Source organism: Anser brachyrhynchus (assembly GCF_964034855.1).
Source record: "Anser brachyrhynchus genome assembly, chromosome: 20".
NCBI lineage: Eukaryota > Metazoa > Chordata > Aves > Anseriformes > Anatidae > Anser > Anser brachyrhynchus.
In genome coordinates, this window is record NC_137713.1 from 8,943,010 (window position 1) to 8,961,622 (window position 18,613).

The window sequence follows — 18,613 nt, forward strand, 5'->3', positions numbered from 1 at the left end:
TCAGGAGGCTGCATCCTTTCGCTGGCTGTCACTGCAGTCGCAGACATCTTCACTACCAGCCTCATTTCCTGAAGCTCTTACTACCAGTTTTGACTAGCACAGCTTTAGAATTCCTGCATTTGCCCAGGATTTGAGAGCCTGCAGAGCCCAGCCAGCGCTGCAGTGCAGCCCTCCCAGCCCAGGCTGCTGCGTGCCTGCAGAACTCAGGTAAATCACCTGAGAGAGCATGCACACAGCCTGCTACTTTTAAGAAGTGTTGCCTTAACTGTGCATGCACACAGCAGCTCCGCTGGCACTGCCCGAAGGTGTCAGGGAGCCGTGTGGCACACGCAGCCAGCCCTGCACTGCCAGGAATTGCCATGGGGCCTGCGCGACAACGGGCTAGGGGTGCTGCAGGGCCAGCACTGCCCAACGGCACTGGGATGACCATGCAGCGTGGTACCCACTACATAAACAGTTGTGTTGAGAAATCCCAGACGGAGTCTGAAAGTCTCCCTGAATCTGCCTGCAAGCCACAAGAGAGCCTACTGGTAAACGACACTTCTGTTTGTGTCAGGGAACTGCAAGGTTACTCACGTTTCCTAGTAGATACACGTGTGGCTTATCCTAATTCACCTGTAGGCAGTGGCAAAGGAATGAACACTTGTACAGACAAGAGCCACTGTCACTGCTGTCTTCACTGAGCCACCATGAAGACAGGGAACCCCAGGATTTACAGAATGATCATTGCAGACGGACCATAAATTACACTCATCCCTGCACTGAATCACACACAATTCATTACTCCCTGATGAAGCCTCCAGGGAGCACTTCCCATCACTATTAGCAAAGCTGTAAAGACAACTGCTGTATCACAGAGCCTCTAGAAGATCATCACCAAAAAATGGACATCTCTGTTTCAAAATGCTTCACACCGTCAGGGTGACTGACTAGTCCTCATTTAAACACACAGGCAGCCAGCTTTCATGGAGTCTCTCACTTCTATGAACTGTTTTAACCAGCAACGTTATGCCTGCTTACAGACCAGCCACAGTCACAACGCTGCCCGCAGCACTGACTAGAGAAGCCCCTTCTTAACGTTTACCTGAAATAATAGAGAGCCACTGAGGAATCAGTGTGCTTGAGGGCTTTTTTCACAAGTCTCTCCACAAAGGCGTGCAAATCATCTTGCAGGGCTTCCACTCTCTTGCAGTACTGCTTAGCTCGGCACAATGAGTTCCTGAAAGAGCATTAAGAACAAACTCAAAGCCATTACCTACAGAAAGAGCTCTGGAGAACAGACGACTATGAACCCTTATCGCTGGGCTTAGGGAAACACATACACAAACATGGTGCTAGCTCTGGGCAGCAAAAGAAGCTGTCTTTGCTGAGGCAAGAACTGCTCTTCACCTTCAAGCAACTTACTCAGGTGGCAAAGTCAACTCTCCTCCAAAGCTCCCACAAAGTGAAACTGGCTGCTTCAAACTCTGCTACTGCAGAACTGCTCCTCAACAGTGGGTAGAAAGCAGCACTGAAAGCACCTTAGAGCAATGCTGAGGATGTCAGGGAGCGGTGTACAGAGGCCACAACACACCCCGTGCATTATGCCTCCATCTAGCTTGCATCCTGCCTCATTTGTGGTAATGAGCAGTGACAATTTGCACTTTGCCTGTCTTAATAATAATTTGTTGGGAGTTTTGTTCCGGCCACAGCAGGAACTCTGCAAGTGTAGGGAGTTGTCACACAGTCTGACTCAAAGGTCAGAGGCCTGTGGAGGTATTCAGCAACGTGGTACTGTACCTCCAGTACCAACTGTTTGTTCTGTAGGTCTGACACTTGACTCTTGAAGTCCCTTAGACTAGAAAACCCAGATCCTGATTGTTTTCCTGCAGGTTATAGCTAAGCACTGTGTACATGTGTGGATGTTCAGTAATCTAATTTTCCATCACCTATAAGCATAGCACTTGTCTCCAGTGTTAAAAAGACTAATTTCTAGGATTCAGTCAACACTACTGGTGTCTATCAAAAGCCCTCACCAATTAGCTGGAGGATTACGGACACTTACGTGAAGATATGAGCTGTTTTCTGGAGGAAATCAATCTCCTGCTTGTCCGAGTCCGAGTTCATGCACTGTTCAATCACCTGAAGCAGAGGCTCAATGACGTCAAACACCAGGGGGTTCTCTGGTTGCTTACTCAGGAACACTTCAATCAGATCCAGCACCTGCAAACATAAAGTTACTGAGCTGAGAACTAATGCAGGCAGGGAAACACAACCGATCTACCCAGCGCAGCTCCTTCAGACTGGAGTGGGATACATGGAAGGGGTCTGAAGAAAACTGTACTTGCAGCTGAGATCAGTGTACCTTCTGCTACCACTTGTAATGCCACAGCATGAGACCATAGAGATTAAAAGTTTGAAACTGAAGATTAAAAGCTGCTGGTTGACTTCAGCCTATTTCTTGCAGTGACATCATTTAAAAAAGCAGTTACGAGTGTCACTGACTCCCAGCCGGACCTGCAGCCACTGCAACTTGGCACAGATCCCTGTTAGCTCCACTGACGGATAGCTCTTACCCCCACAAGTCCCCTTTGACCTGCAGACACTGCGTTACCATAAAATCGTCCTCTTATTGCCCAGCATCGAAACAAAACTGCAGTGAAGCCAATGGTCACTACACTAATCAGCCTTCCTCCTAGCTACCCTGACACCAGACATTTCGATACGTGAGCAGCTGCAGCTGTCCCTGGATGCCCAAACACCCTGGACAGCCCATGCTGACACCAGGTGGCCTCAGGTCAGTATTACAGACACAAATAACCAGGGGTTGTTAACCACAACCCTCCGGAGTTAATGAGCCTAACAAGACAAGAAAAGCTTAGGCTGCAAGGTTACAGGAGAGATTTTGTGTGTTTATTCACACTAAGGCACATCATAACTAATGTTAAGTAGCTCGCGGCTTGCAGTAGGCTACAACCAGCATGCTAGTTCACCAAAGCTCTTTGCACCAGACACAGATCTCATACCTTAATCTTGAAATCCCTCCGCAGGATCTTCTCTTTCCGAATCCTGTCTCTCTCATCCTTCTTCGCCTGGATCCGTTTCTGCTGCTCCGCAAAGAGGGCCGAGATGTTCTTGTCAAGGGCCATCATAGCCTCATCATCCAGATCTTCGTCACTCTCATCTTCTCCCTTTTGTTTTTCAGAATGCAAAAGCTACATGTCATTTCATGTTCTTCAAAAACAGCTCCCACCCCTCACCTGGCTGGGACTGCCCTGACTCTGCAGGGAGAGGAGAACCATGGCCACTTCAGGGCAAATTCACAGTGGGGATGTAGCTACCTCTGGACCCAGAACAGCAATATGGGGAAGGAAAACAGATGCTCAGGCCAATGAGAAACGTAGCTCATATTTCCTGTTAGGTAATCCTGGCCACACCGTACCAACACTTAGAGCTAGAGGACTGGGAGAGGAAATAGGCCTGGGGTTTGGACACTAACTCCCTCTGCGCTGTTTTTCCTTCAATAAAGAGGTTACTATGTTGCTGTGTTCATAAACTTTATAGGAATCATTAAGCCACACTCCAGCACTGCTACAAGAAGGCTCCAGAGTGGCCCACAGGGATCACGCTCCTCCACACAGGCTAGCCAACACAGACACCACACAGCAATATCTCAGCGCTTTAGTTCACATCAGTCTTCTTTATTGCAGGCAGGAAAACAAGTTATCAGGCTAGACTAGGCAAGCAATAGCACTCAAGACACACTAACAATAAATAAAAGTGACTTATTGGCAGAGCTTTCTTTGAAGATCCTGACCTCCTGCATCAAATGCCATACAAAGATGACTGCCAGGCTTGTCACCGCATAAGCTCAGATAAGATGCAGGTGTTCAATAACCTTTCACCACCCCAAACCTCCCGGTATCTGTATCAAGGTAGACACCCAAAACATACCACTACATTCTGTGCTTTGAGAACATTCATCAGCTGACTGCGAAAATCTTCATCGACTTCTTCATTCTTTTCCTCATCTCCGCTGTCATTCTCTTCCTCAGTGTCATCTCCATCTGAGGAGTCCTCACTTTCTTCATCATCCTGAGGAAGAAAAGTTCATCTCCTGACCCGTCCATTCTTCAAGCCCTACTCAATTCCCAGGTGTGTAACTGTTCAGAAATAAATACTCAAGCCTCCCCTCACCCCGTTATCTTGCCCACAGCCCTCAGATTCAGGTAAGGACACCTCAGATAACAACAGAGATACCAGGTCTTCCAAAACCTTGAATTCGGGTTACTGTGCATCGCAGCAATGATTCAACCTGTGCCTGCCAACGAGAGGCCTATGCTAATCTCAGGATCTCATTTGTTCTCAGGAAGTCTCACCTATTCAAACAGCCATACCTACAACAGCATTTTCCTTCAAGCCCTAGAGACTAATAAACATGTACTTCCAGTAAACCATTTCTGTGTTGCACATTTAAAATAAATCTTAATAGAACAACAGCTATTTCATTCAAGACAGAGAAATGCAGTTACGTCTATTACCACAGATCAGCAGAAACATTATTTTTAAGTGGCGAAGGTCTGAAAAGTATTTGGCACAGGCAATGGCCCATCAATTACCGTGTCCTGAGCAGACTTGAACTTTTTGTCTGATTCTTCCATCACAACAACAGCACTTTCTTCATCCTGATCTTGGTACGGATCAAGAACCTGCAGAAAATAGGAATTGTTTTTCTTTTTTTTTCAGTACTTTGTTTTGGTGCCTTTGTGCGTACAACAGACATGAATTTCAGCACAGCCAGAGAGCTGGATGATGACACAGTAAGTAAGGGCATTCAACTTTCTGGCTTGTAATATCATGTCTGTTAATATGTTAAGTTCTTCTTTCTACAGTAACAAAAAAAAAGTGGAGAAAACTGAAGATGTTAGAGACAGATCAAACATTTTCATTTGTTACAAATTAAGTATTAGGTTCATCCTATAACGTACTTGACAGCTGATCTCTGCAATCTATAATACTCTCTCAGTAGACACTGCTTTACTCAGTGATGTGACCAATGCAGATTTTCAGTGCCAGTTATTTTTAGCACCTCTACACTTAGCCTTTCTAGAAATAAAGAAAAAGTTACCATTGATACTCACATATAAAACCTAACAGCTATATAAAATGTCCCAGGAATTTCTTCAGCCTAAAACTACTAACGAATACAGCCTAAAACTAGCAGATCTCAGGCTCCCACAAAGAAACTGTCTGCAAGCTGCTTTTATAATTCAGCAGCACACATTATGACAGACATCTTCTAAATCGAGAAGGCTTTTATTTAATCCCAAAATAGAGACACACTTCTATATCTGTTAGGGACAAGACAGGCAAACGGTACAATGCCCTACTAATGTCTCACTTACATCCAAGATCAGCTGCAGGCCGTTCTTGGTCAGATTAGGGCAAATGCGTCCAAACACGCTCTTGGAGATCCGACGTATGAGCAGGCTGGGCTGGGCAAGGAGGGAGAGGAGGATTTCCACAATCACCTCAACCCATCCCGGCTCTGTGTTCTCTGCACAGGAACAAACAAACAATGACAGGTAGGGGCAAAACCACTGCACTGGCACAGCAAGAAGAGGCTGCAGATAAATTCATGGAGGAAAAAAAAAAAGACAGCCTTTGCAGATGCTATTTGAACTACTCGTTCAACAACACAGACCAGAAATAATTGAGGGTGAAGCTAAAGACTGCTGCTGTATTGGAAAGGCTACTAACCATAGGGAGAAACACACCTGAAATTGTCTTTAGGCCACTGCAAAGCCTCACCAGGTAACAAACTTATTGTTCATTTAATCATTACTTAGATTAGCAGTTCTGCAAGTCATAGGACACCTCCTTGGCCACATTAAAGCAACCAGCAGTTAGACAGCAAAAGTACATGATTTTTACAGTGTTTCCAATGAAATCAGGAGTCACAGTAGCCCATGAGAAGTGCTGAGTTTTAAGAGTGGCCCATTAGTCTGAAAGTTTTGGGCCGTTAGTCCAAAAGTTTGGGAATCCTGATCTACATACAACCAAGTCACCCAAAATTACAGCTTTTATTTTCACAGTGCCCACAGATTTATATAGGGATTTAAGGAGACAATAAGACCATAGTTAGAGAGAAAGTCGTAAGAACAAGACAGGTTCTTTCCTGCTCAAGTCCCGACCTATCTCTGCAGGCTCAAAATGAGACCAGGCTAAAGCAGCAAACAGGCTGTATCCACACACGGGACACATTTAGATGGTCCAGAACTTGAGCTCTGAAAGCAGCAAGTTTCAGGCCTGCTGGCTGTATTCAGCAAGCTCTCAGGCAGCCCAGAACAAGGACTCAAAAGGACTGAACTCCCTTGGATGCTACTCAAGCAAACAACAGCCAGCCCTGAAGCCCACCTATTCTGTAAGGGGCACCCAGAAACACCACCAAACAGTGATGTGGATGGCAAACTGGGGCAAGAACTTTAGAAAGACAAGGGAAAAGAACGAAGTAGAGTCTCCTGGGGACAACTGAATTAAGCCAGAAATTATGAAGTTAGAGTGCTTCACTAATGCAGAACTGCCCTTTTCTGTCTTTTGACAGAGCATTAACAATCCCACCCCATTTCTTTCTGCAGAAAGGACTCACCAGTCTTTTTCTTCTTTGGTTCCTTGCTGAATGCCCTCTCCGTGCAGTTCAGAAGGTCACTCAGAAGATCCACTGTTTCAGACGGATTCTGTTCAATCACATGCAGACAGTAAATACCCTCTCTGTTAATTCCCCACTAACAACAGCAATGCAAGAAACATATCCCAAATATAAGGATCTCTCTAAACAGGTACAAATATTAAAATCAGCTACTACAACTCCTCTGCAGAAGAAAATATGAAACTAGGAAGAAATTACTCCACTCAGCAGCAAATCAAAGGCAAAAACAGTGCTCAGGCCAAGCTTTGCCCCCGTAAGTTGATGTCTACAGTCAGTGTAAGAATCAGAGTTTATAAGCTGCCAATTGCCCATTTTTAGGAGCCAGAGGCTGTGAAAGATTGGATCTCTGAACAGAAAAAAAAATCTGCAGCTGGGTGTTCAGAATACCCAGCTGTCAACTTATTTTACACCATTCAAATATGCTTCAGAGATCTTACCTTGAAAAGGTGAATGGCCATTAGAAGCAGAAATTGCTGAAAAGCAAAGATTTTGGCACTATCTGCTTTATTTTCCTTCTTCTGCAGGTTCTTCACAGACTGAAGTGTTCTGAAGAAAGAAATCTTTTTGAGACTTTCACAATTACAACGGCAAATTCTCTCTTATGATCAGACTAAAATCATGACCAAATCTTCAGTACCGTCTTCTGTACTCAACATTTAATTTACAGATATTGGATGTATGTAAAGTATACAATCTTAACCCAACAATAGCATCTCAGCCTCTGTGTGGCTTACAAAAACCTCTGCACTTGGGCACAGGCTATATTCCTAACACTACAGCCAAGGCATAGAAGACCTTTATGGGAAATCAAGCTCAGAAAAGAGCACCAGAAAAGAGTCACTGGGAAGTTAGAACAGGCATTATTAGGAGAAAAGCTCAGCAGAGTTGCTAATGTGTTTGGGAGAGAGACTATGAGTGAAAATAGAAAAGGGCATGGCCACCCACTCACAGTTAACACGCTGGTGGAACAAAAAGTAATTGGGTGAGGAGAAACAGGAAGGCATCCTGATACCCAGTGCCAGGTGCAGGATACTCAAAGGGAAGAAACAGAACTGCCAATGCCTGTGAAATGGTTCTGCTACAGCAGCCAGAACAACAGGAGGACAAGCGAATACAGAGACTAAGACTAGGGCTTTTTTACTTTCCTCACCCCAGCAACCCAGAACCCAGCTTCCCAAGCCTCTCACCTCTCCCAGGCATCTCTCTGTTCCTTGGTAAAAGGCTTCACAGCTTTGACATACTTCTCACTGGAGAGCAGCTCGTTGGCATACTCAACGAGGAGGAAGATCCACAGCTTCCCATCTGCAGTCACACCATGGACGTGCTTCTCCCTCAAGGCTGCAGCCTCTGCTGTATCCCCCAAAACGCTCAAAGTGTTTAAAGTCTGAAGCAACCTGCAAAGAAAAACAGTCAGCATGTTATCATCAGAGGAACAAGATGACCTTCTCCATACTGCCCTAAATAATGCCCCAACGCAGAGCACTCATCTCAGAACTCTGGTCACTCCCATCACCCCAGATTTACAGGGCCTAAGTTTCAAACCATGCATGTATCCAAGCACAGCTCATTGTCTCAGTGCCACTAAGGACACCGTACACTGTCTATTATTCTTGTCCTCAGCTGTTTCCCATTCTATATCCCATCTATTTTGCCTCTACTGAGGTTACAGCACCAGCCTTGCCAAGTACCTAAGAGTGTCTGTTGCTATATGCCTGTTTTAGTCTCATGCAGAGCGGACAGAAAGCCAACGACAACCCGTGCAACCCCATCACCTCTCTAGGGTCCTTTCACTTCTAGCTTGCAACAGAGACAACAGAAAACATACGAGAAAAAGCATTCTGAGTTCAATTCTACTTCTACTTGATGATCACACACATACTCAGCAAGTTTGCCACGACAAAATGTTTTTACTGGAAGTTTACGATCTTTGGGAAATCTGTCTAGGATCTCCTTAAAAAAAGCTATTCCCTGTTCCTAGAGTCAAAGTGAAACACTCCAGTTGCAGCGCACAGGCCCAAACCTCTTGGTGTGCCATTTGCAGGGTGATTTTATCCCAGAAGAGAAATTTCCAAGTAGAGGACATGCAAGCAAAACCCTTACCCAAAGAAGTAGTTTGCTGCCAGTGAGTGAGCCTGTTCATCCAGGGGCTCTGATATAAGGGCATTTGTTTCCGGTATTTGGGAAGTCTTTTTCTTAGTCTCAAAGAAAGCATGGAAGAAGCAAAACCTAGAATGGACAAAATGAGAAAAAATTAACAGCCAGTTTGGCCATAACAGAGCAAAAACAGCCCATGAGTGCAAAACCAAATAGAACACAACACCACATACTTACCAAATGTTTTTCAAGGACCTCCAAGCCATGAAAAATACCACTATCTACATTAAAACCTTTTCCTATCTACATTAAAACCTTTTCCTCAAGGTACACAGGGTAAAAAGAGAGAAGGATGCTCATGACTTCACAAAAGTGAAGTGTCAACACTTGAGGCCGCACAATACAATACTCAGACTGTCATATCTGGGTCATATCCTCCGAGACTTTCAAAGTGAAAGATAAATACCAGTGACATCCTCAAACAGCCTAGGTAAGCAGGAATTTAAAATTTACTGAAAATATATAGGACCAAGTTGATCATAAGGGCATAAATGAGAAGAGTTCGTCCAAGTTTGCAGAATGTATTTTAAAAACAGAACCTAGTCTTCTAAATGACTAATGTTACGGAATATTGCCATGTCAGTTTGCCCAGTGCCATGGAAATTGTTTAGCTGGAATACTGCTGGAGAGATAACCAGAATTGTTGCAAGCATATGTGGCATTAAGCCTTTAAATCATTCTCACCTGGAAATGTCCATCACAAGGTCCTCTTCTTTCTTCACAGGACTTTCAATGATGCTCATAAGTCGGTGGATGATCCACTTCCTTAATCGAGCAATCTTATGTTGTGTTCTTTCAGCAAGGAAGCAAACACAATCAGCAGTTTGAACGCTACACTGAAGTAAACACAAACCTCACAATCTACTGCAGCAAGAGGTGGCTTTCAGTGTTAGTGTTGCTTTCTTCAGTAAGAAAGCAACAGGTAAGTAAGCAGAGATACAATCTTCCCAATTTTGCTTTACACTATGCAAAAGATAACATATTTACCCCACTGAGGAGCTACACAGTTCACTGATGACACTTCAGGAATTGATTTAGTCCACCTCTGACCTCACTCAATGGGCACGTAACATGCACACACACACAGTGCTCTAACAGCTTATGTCTTCTTTGGAAAAGCTCCCTACCCAGGTAACCCAGTATCTACAGCACCAAGCTGGGATATTCAGTGAGAAGCTGCGCCGAAGTGGAGGACAGAGCTTTCTCCTGGGAAATTTTCCTAGCTGGAAATTGCGACAAATGCCTACGAAGGACCTAAGTATTTACAGGACACTTGAGACACAAAGTGGGTGCTTTGCTGTGGGCCAAGAAGCTAAGAGCACTCAAACCAGTTAAATATTCAAACTCGGATAAAAGGAATACGCAATTCCTACAAAGACCTGAGAGTCTGTAGTGAAAAAGGAAGCCACTGGAGACTTTTGCCTTTTCCCAAAACAGTTGTCAGGACTAGAAAAGCAAGAGAAAAGGCTTTTCTGGCCATCCAGTCTGTTTTGATCAGGGAACAGATTTCTGGCTGGTTCTCAGAGCGTTTGCTCCTATGTGCAGAGCTTAATTTTGTGCCAGACAAAGAGTCAGATGCTGGGCCTAAACCTTTTGGGACAGAGGAAACGGAACAGGAAACAATTGTCAGCTCATGGCAAGGGAACCAGCAAACTCTGGCTGTCTGACCCTGACTTCACCCAGGTAGCTACTCCAACTACAAACAGAAAGAAAAAAAAAGAAGGTGCATCATCAACATACTCACTTGTTTACATTTTCTGGGTTCTGCTTCTGACGGCTAGTTGAGAAGTCTAAACAACAGCCCAAGTCTGGCCTCAGGAACATGTCTTTGAGCCAGTCAATGTATTTCTGCAACGCCACTGGCTGCAGGTGTCTGACTACCCTCCAAATGCTGGGCACCACTGGATAGCCTTGATTCGTGAGAGTAGAGAAGCCGATCATTACTGCTAGCTGCCTCTCCGGGTCATCACAGCTGTTCAGAAATGCATCTACGTATGCTTCCATCTCTGGAGCAAACTTAAATCGGTCTGGAAGCTGAAAAAAAAAAGAGTCAAACAAGTAGGTTAAGAACCTTACGCTGAGTCTGAGTATCTTTATGACCACAAACCACTGTACAGATCTCATTGCAACAAGGAAATTAAAGTCACATGCCTGAATATTTGTCATACAATTAGAAGGGATCAGAAAAGTCACCAATTTCACCTTATGGTCTTCCTCATGCAAGAGGAACCACTGTAAGCAACCACACGACCCTGGCATGTACCTCAACCCTTCAATTTCGGCTTTCCAACCAGTCAAGCTTCAGCAGGCTGGACCATGTGTTGGCCAGTGCAGTGAAGCTCTTAGGCTGATCACTTCTTTTTACGGGGATGAGCTCAGGATGTTACTCACACCATCTGCCTTACACCTTCCCTCGATTCAGAAATTCTCCCACATTATTTCTGGTCTCCTCTAGCAGCCCGGGAGCCTGCTGACCTACAGTGCACAGAACAAATCCCACCTTCTCTCCCTGAAGTGCTGAGGCATTCTGAAAGGAGGGGGAGTTGACATGTTTAACCTAAAAGACATGTCCTAAAGTGTTGCTGTTTTGTGCTAAGGCCTATCCTCAGTGCTGCCACTGATCCACAAGGTGTGTAGCTGGCAGACTCTTGGCCCTCGGAACACTGTCCAACAGCATGCACCACCAGGACACATCTCACCACATATCCCATTTCAGCATGTTTTTTCACAGCCTACAGTGTTCATTCCCACTCATTTGTTCTGGAAAAAACAGAACTTTAACTGGTGAAACCTTGAAGAGGGCAAGCTGTGGCTTCACTCCAAAAATGAAACTTTTGTAAACCAATAAAACAACTTATCTGGTATCACCATGTCATAAGCAAAATATCAACCTAGCAGGAATGGGAACGGTAATGAATGTTTAGGGAACACTGGTGTTAAAATAAAGAGTTTATAGATTTCCAATTAACTACAAATCCATCCAACCATAACATAAATACTCCAGCAAGACATTTCACACAAAGCACAAATTCACAAGGTCCTGCTTTCCCTGTATTTAAAACTCCATACATGTGTATCAGTATAAAAGCTGGGAGAAAAACTCCAGGAGATTCTGCCGTAAACAGGCTAATAACTCACAACAGGGGGTTCATCAATCATTTCCCAACAAAAGCAGATCAAGTACATTTGCTTGCTTGTTTAAACAAAAAAATAGATCCAGTAAGATAACTGTCAGTCAATATCAGACTCAAGCTTTGTCTAGTTCCAGCACCAAGAGCAACCTGAATCCCCTAAGAAAGTACAAGATTATAGCATTTGCTTTCCAAAATAAACAACCTGTATCAAGGAAGAAAATAAAACAAAATCAACAGCAAAGAAAATCAAACTAAAACCTTTCCTACTTCTTCATCAACAATACTAGGGTTTTCTCTTTCTGTTTTGTGAGACAGACATTGCATTCAGTGGATTTGCACGTTTCAGACAGGAATTAAATTAGCAAATCTTTTGATGCACACGGAAGAACACAGCCTAGTTCACCGTGGAACAGAAAAAGAAGCACGATACAGGAAAACAACCAAGACAGTGGATAAACCCTGGAGAAAGTTGCTTCATATACAGAGGCACCATGGTAATCATTATTTTCAGAGCGAAAATGCACATCTATTTCTGCTTTGGTAATAGAATTGAAAGACTACAAAGTCCTGTCCCTCCCAAGAGAAGGCAATGATTTTGGGGCCTACATCAGAATATTTAGGACTAGGATAGCATGAAAAGACAAGCCAAAGCCCATTTTTATTCGTATTCTTTGATTTTTCCTCCCTTTATTGCAGGGGTTTTGTTGCTTGCTGGCTTCACAGGAGGGAAGGCAGAGGCCATCCAAAATCCAACTCCCATATTGCACTGAGATGTGCATATTGAAACAAGCACTAAAATACACAAAAGCATGAGTTGTCCCTTTTTGTCTTTGCTTTCAAATGTTCATGCAACACCCAGCACAATGACAGACAAAAAGGAGCTTCTGGACATGCAAAATCAAAAGGCCTGTCAAAGGATGACACATGACGTTGTCAGTACGCTGAGGGCTGCCCTTCCTCTGCTTCCCCCACGGTGAGAGCTTTCTCGGCAGTACCAGTGGAAGCAGGGGGCTCAGTGCTGAACAACTTCAAACTCCTTAAAATAAGTCTGAATAGCAATACACAAATAGACAGTAACAATCAAAAACAGCCTTACTCAGCCTGTTGCAAGCAGCAGTCACACAATAACCCTACCTTTAGTAAGAGGCCAAGGTCTAAATCACGTAAACTTATTTTTAATACAGGACGTGTAACAGGAAAGGTGGGCAGGGGTTGAGGGGAGGTTCTGCTCAGAACAGGGGCTTTAGGCCTGAGCACAAGTACTTTCAAAGGACCTACCTGAGTTGTTACCACATGTTCTCCGTAGAGCTGCATCACCTTCCCTTTGAGAACCATCTGTAGCTGATCCAGGGACAACAAGGGCAGAGCGCTCCCCAGCAGTCGGTAGCACATGTAACTGAGCAGAAACAAAGAACATTCTCTCAAGTAGAGCCACAGCCGTAAAGCCGCAAAGATAAGACAGAGAAGAAGTGGTGGGGCAGGCTATGTGGAGCACACAAGAAGACAGAAGTCAAAACCACATGCTTTCTACACGGATCTAGTGTTCAAAAATCCGACTCCTGAAAACTTTCCTTCTGGCTAGCACAGCTGTTCAGGTTCCCCACAGCAGGTCCTCTGCTGCCCAGAAATAGATCAGTCCTCAATGCACCTTGCTGGATCTCTTCTCTCCAAGTGTCTATTTCCACAGGCCTAAAAACACTTGCTTGTTTTTGAAACTTGCTGTTAAATTGGATCAAAATTGCCTAATGGTCTCAAGAATTATTAGACAGATATTCTGCAGACATTTCTGCAGAAAGCCAGGCTAAAAAGGAAACACTTTTGAGCATACAAAAGGTATTTTCAGACTTACCCAATTCAAGCCAACTAAGACAAGACATAAACTGCCCACGCTTGGAAAATGGTTCCCCTTCACTGTGATATTCATGTAATATGTTAAAAAAACATACAAGTGCACCTCTGATTTTCAAACTCTTGATCTAATGAAGATTAAACCTGGCCACAGACTGACTTGCTATGGTCCAAAAAATGAAACTATGCTCCCCCAAAATGCTCACAGATTCGTGTTCAGGATTTTGCAGTATGTTTATACAGCATGAGTCTCCACAGACAACTTAAATAATCCTACAAAGATCTAGTGTTAGACTTGGAAGAGGAGCTGAAATAGCCACTGTTATGATTTCAGCCCCAGCCATATCCTTCTAAAACACAGACCACGTCAGAACCCAAACCAAAGGAGCCCAATAATATCTAGGTTTTTTAATGCAGCCCATCCTACAAAGCACACAAATCCAGCAGTATTAAGATACAAATTTCAGAACCATGGTTTGTCTACACAGAAGTTGTCCTTAAGCCATGCCAACAAAACAGCCGCTCTCTCAATCACTTAGAAAAAGGAATGGTACAGTTCCTCTGACAAGTCTTGTAGGAGCACACTATTGATTGAAGACAACCTTATGTCTGACGGGGGGCATTACCACCCTGTGCTGTCCTTGATAAATTTAAACCCAAATTTGTTACACATCAAAATCCCAACAGAAATCTTACTCATAACTCATGGAATTAGGCTTCCTATAAAGTTTCTCATGAATACCTAAATAATCAAATGTTCTCACACTGTTTATAAGAAGCCGTATGTTCCATGCTACCAGAGGAACAGAATGACTAAAGCAAGAAACAGAAGAATAATAAGGAAAAAAAACAAAATGTATGTTAAAACAAACCTCACAGGTCCTGATTTCTCCTTGAATAGCCCGTTCTCCACAGCTTCTTTCCAGAACAGTTCAAAGGCACCTTCCTTCAATGAAACTTGGAGCAAATCAAACCCTACACTGGGCAATTTCTTGTCCTTCTTCTCTGACTTGGCAGCACTTTGCAGAAGCTCTACAAGTCTAGAAGAAGAAAGCATACAGTGTGAGAGATTGGGCCTGGAAGGGGATTGCTGAAGGCCAAATTCATCCCACTGAAGAATGCAGGACACTTACTGAGCACTGCAGGCAGAGCTATAATTTAGTAACCTGCAGAGCAGTTAGTGCCTAACCCTTAATAGCACCTGCAGTAGCAAATGCAGGCAGGTTTCAGAAGGAAAACGTTATTTTTCTCACTACTATCCAAGAGACCCAGAATATTGTATTTCATGGCCCTCATTTAACAACTTACTTGGGAATATTTTCCTCATTTACAATTGTAGGTGATCCAAACAGCTTCTTCAGCTTTTTAGGTTTCAGAACACCAGGGAATTTCTGTATGCCCACAAGTAAAAGGTGCAGGTTCTCTGGAGATTCGAAGGCTGAAGTAAGGTCAGCTTGCAGGACACCAAACAGGACCTCCTCAAATACGGTTTCAGGAACCTAGACAGGAATGAAAGTAAGAGAGCATGTGAGAAACATCTGAGGGCGTTTTGCCAACCTGCTGTGTAATATACTAAAATATCCGTATTGTAGGGCATCTTATTAAAAGTCTGTGGTGTTCCAGAAGCTTTAGAAACAACCTTTATGGTGCAGCCAAAAACCATGAACAAATTTTTACCCAGTATTGCCATATAGTCCCCAGGTGCTTAACCACAAGGAGTAGGACTATACGTTGTCATCAAATAGCAATTCTGGTCAACTCCAGCTGAAATTGTTCTCTTGCCATATGACTGCTCCTGTCTGTACTGCTATGCAGCTCAGAGAGGAGGAAACACTCTTGGATTAGCTTTTAATTATATTTCCATCAAAAAAGTTACTTATTTCAGTAGGATTTGTCAGTAAACAATTGTGTTGAATGGTTTTAAAGGAGACCAGATCCAATGTTTTCATCAGTCAAATATGGAAAGAGTGAAAACTGCTTTCATGTATATTTTCTGAAAGATTAGATTCAAAATACATTTAAACCTAACATCAGGAGTAGACAGACTAAGGTAAAACAGAGCATCCTTCTCAGAAAAAAAGCATCTGCCCACAGACAACTTAGAAAATAGGTCCTGCAGTTTAAACTTACTCTTCCATAACTCCCCTTTGACTTTTAACTATGAACAAACTAATGGAAAAGCAGTTCCCAAAGCAAAGTCCTTCCTCCTATCCACGACACGCTGTGGCTATACCTCTGACAGGATGTCCACAATAGTTTTGCGAGGGAGATCTTTGAGGTGTGCTTGGTGATGTGCCAACTGCTGGAGAAGCTGGATACTCTCCAGCAGAGCTTTCTGGTCCTAGAAAGGAAAAGTACATCAGAAATAGAGGACATACATAAGAGGTTAAATAGAAGGCTCAACAAATCCACTACTGAGACCCTCATGTCTACTTCTAATAAGAAAACAATTGCTTCCTGATGTGCAGCTTTTCCCAACATTATTTTCTGGCTGTATGTGACTATAGATGCCTTCCTTCCATAAGACGTAGTGAGACTTTCGGTACCATCTGACCCAGTTTCTACATTCTAGTCAGGAACAAACGTTTAGAAGGTACAAAAACTCTATGGATAATGCAAAAGAAATGAACTGGACTTGATGCTCCAAGTCCCATCTCATCCACTAGCCAATGGCCCAGTCTTTCTCTCCACATCCTCTCTCTACTTCAGCCAGTCCGAGAACCCCTACTGACAAACAACATAAGTGCAGCATTACCTTAACAAGCCGGCCAGATTGAAATAGAGCCATAACTCCAAAAAAGTTTCCAAAAGCTGCATTTCTCACAAGTTTCTGAAAAAGAAAAAATATTGGAGTATAAACCCATCCCACTGAGAGGTCAGATCTCACATTCAACTACAACTCTGACAGAGAGTTGAAAAACAACCTCCTGTACTATGTTTAAGAGCTACTGTCCTAGATTTCCTATCTGTCACACAAACAAATCTCAGATAAAACAGTGACAGACAAGAGTATCGTCAACTTCCAGTTTTCAGAAATACTTCAGTTATTTCATTGTACTCGTTTCTCTTAGCAAGAACCCCAAAGCTACAGTATCCAGGCTCCAAACTGTCAAAGAACAGAGAAAGTTAAACCTGCTGTCGGCCAATACTGCTATAAGCTCACTCACCTTCTTCACTTTTTCGAGATTGTGTTTTTCTTTTATCTGTTCCAGGACACTAAATATTGGAATTTCCTCAAAAGCCTGCAAAACCTGAGGAGATGAATGAGACAGCTCAGTTTGCAGTTTCTTCATTCTATGAAGTATTAACAAGTTCAGCCAAAACAGACCTGAACACTAGATGTGCTGCTTTAGGCAGGAATAGAGCACGATTAGGATCAGTAAAATATGCATCAGAATTACAACTACCATAGACATAAATACATCTGCTGATATTCCTTTTTTTTTTTCCTGTATGTGGCATAGCACGATTAATAATGAGAGCATCCTGCTGCACCTATATGATCCTGTAACAAAAGCAATGAGACTTTTCAGCATGGGCAAGGCCCTGATCCTAGCGGGCAGAACACAGGCTCTTGTGTATTATCAGCTTGTTAGGTGAGATGGGGTCACATCCATGGCAATGACACGTAAAGCTGTATGTATAGACTCAACGTCTGCAACTAAATGTCATGTTATATACTCAAACAGCTTCGAGAAAGTACCCTGAAGCGGGTATTAAAGGGTTGCCTTTTCACATCACCCGCAAAAAGGACCCAACACCAGAAACAAGTTGCTTTTAAGAAGTCCAAACAGTTCTAAATGCAGCACGTGTAAAAAATTGGTCAATTTTTGCAAATTAAGGCTGCCTCCGGAGGCACGACCGAATCCTGCAGCACAAGCGTGATACCGGTGGGTGCAGCTTGCACCTTTACAGGCACGCTGCTGGCCCCACTGAGGCTGTGCAGCGGCCCTGCCCCAGCAGAAGGGCTGCTTCCCTGCCACCTGCCTGCACGGGACGCCAGCAGGGAGCTGCGGGACCCTCACGGCCACCACAGCGCGACCCCCGCGATCGGCCCCGACACTGACCTGCGCCAGGGCCAAGCTGAAGCCCGGCCGGGCGGCCTCGCGGGTGGCTCCCAGTCCTTCCACCAGGCGTTTGAGGGCGTACTTCATCTCTTCGTCCTGAAACGGAGATCCAGGCACGGTTGGGGCCCCGCTCCTCCAGGCACCGAGCACCCCGCGGGGCCCGGCCGCGCCTGCCCCCCTCCAACCCTCTCTCCATCCCTCCCGGTCCCCCCCTCACCTTTCCGCCGTCCCTCAGGTGCCGCAGGAGGTTCTCGGTGGCCGCCAGCCGCACCTCCTGCTCGGGCTTGGCGATGTCCCAGAAGAAATCGAGGAAGGCGCGGCCCTGCCGCAGCACCCCGCGGGGGTCGGCGACACCACCGCCGCCCGCCGCCCGCTCCGCCCGCTCCGCCATGCCGCCGCCGCCACACGTGGGGCCGCCGCCGCCGCCGGCCCCTGCCCGCTCCTCCTCTTCCGGGGCAGCGGGGACGGATCTGGCCCCGCACCGAGGCTGGCCCCGCACCGAAGCTGGCCCCACACCGGGGGTGTCCCCACGCGGTTTCTGTCCGCACACGGGGGTTGTCCCCGCACCGGGGCTGTCCCCGCACCCAGCACCCGGCGCGCCCCCCTCAGCCCCCTCGCCCCCCTCAGCGCCATCTTCCCGTCCCCGCCCGTCCCTCCCCAGCCCCGGGGGGAAGCGGGGCGCCGTGAGGAGGGGACGCACCCGGTTAAACCCCCGCGGCCGG

At 45.0% G+C, this 18,613-nt stretch overlaps 1 protein-coding gene across 1 annotated transcript in view; it reads right to left on the bottom strand.

The window, feature by feature from the left end:
- The window catches only part of MYBBP1A (MYB binding protein 1a), a 66,605-nt gene extending 48,268 nt beyond the window's left edge, over window positions 1-18,337 (bottom strand). Inside the window, exons 1-20 of the mRNA XM_080562872.1 lie at window positions 18,109-18,337; window positions 17,892-17,987; window positions 16,992-17,075; window positions 16,580-16,654; window positions 16,058-16,165; window positions 15,133-15,323; window positions 14,697-14,864; window positions 13,255-13,372; window positions 10,587-10,876; window positions 9,527-9,634; window positions 8,789-8,914; window positions 7,876-8,082; window positions 7,126-7,234; window positions 6,629-6,716; window positions 5,385-5,536; window positions 4,599-4,688; window positions 3,934-4,074; window positions 3,006-3,170; window positions 2,045-2,202; window positions 1,085-1,219 (exon numbers count right to left, since the gene is read on the bottom strand). Coding sequence (XP_080418998.1) covers window positions 1,085-1,219; window positions 2,045-2,202; window positions 3,006-3,170; window positions 3,934-4,074; window positions 4,599-4,688; window positions 5,385-5,536; window positions 6,629-6,716; window positions 7,126-7,234; window positions 7,876-8,082; window positions 8,789-8,914; window positions 9,527-9,634; window positions 10,587-10,876; window positions 13,255-13,372; window positions 14,697-14,864; window positions 15,133-15,323; window positions 16,058-16,165; window positions 16,580-16,654; window positions 16,992-17,075; window positions 17,892-17,987; window positions 18,109-18,282 — 2,783 coding nt within the window. The 5' untranslated portion in view covers window positions 18,283-18,337. The remainder of the gene's footprint in view (window positions 1-1,084; window positions 1,220-2,044; window positions 2,203-3,005; window positions 3,171-3,933; window positions 4,075-4,598; window positions 4,689-5,384; window positions 5,537-6,628; window positions 6,717-7,125; window positions 7,235-7,875; window positions 8,083-8,788; window positions 8,915-9,526; window positions 9,635-10,586; window positions 10,877-13,254; window positions 13,373-14,696; window positions 14,865-15,132; window positions 15,324-16,057; window positions 16,166-16,579; window positions 16,655-16,991; window positions 17,076-17,891; window positions 17,988-18,108) is intronic.
- Window positions 18,338-18,613: the final 276 nt, after the last annotated feature.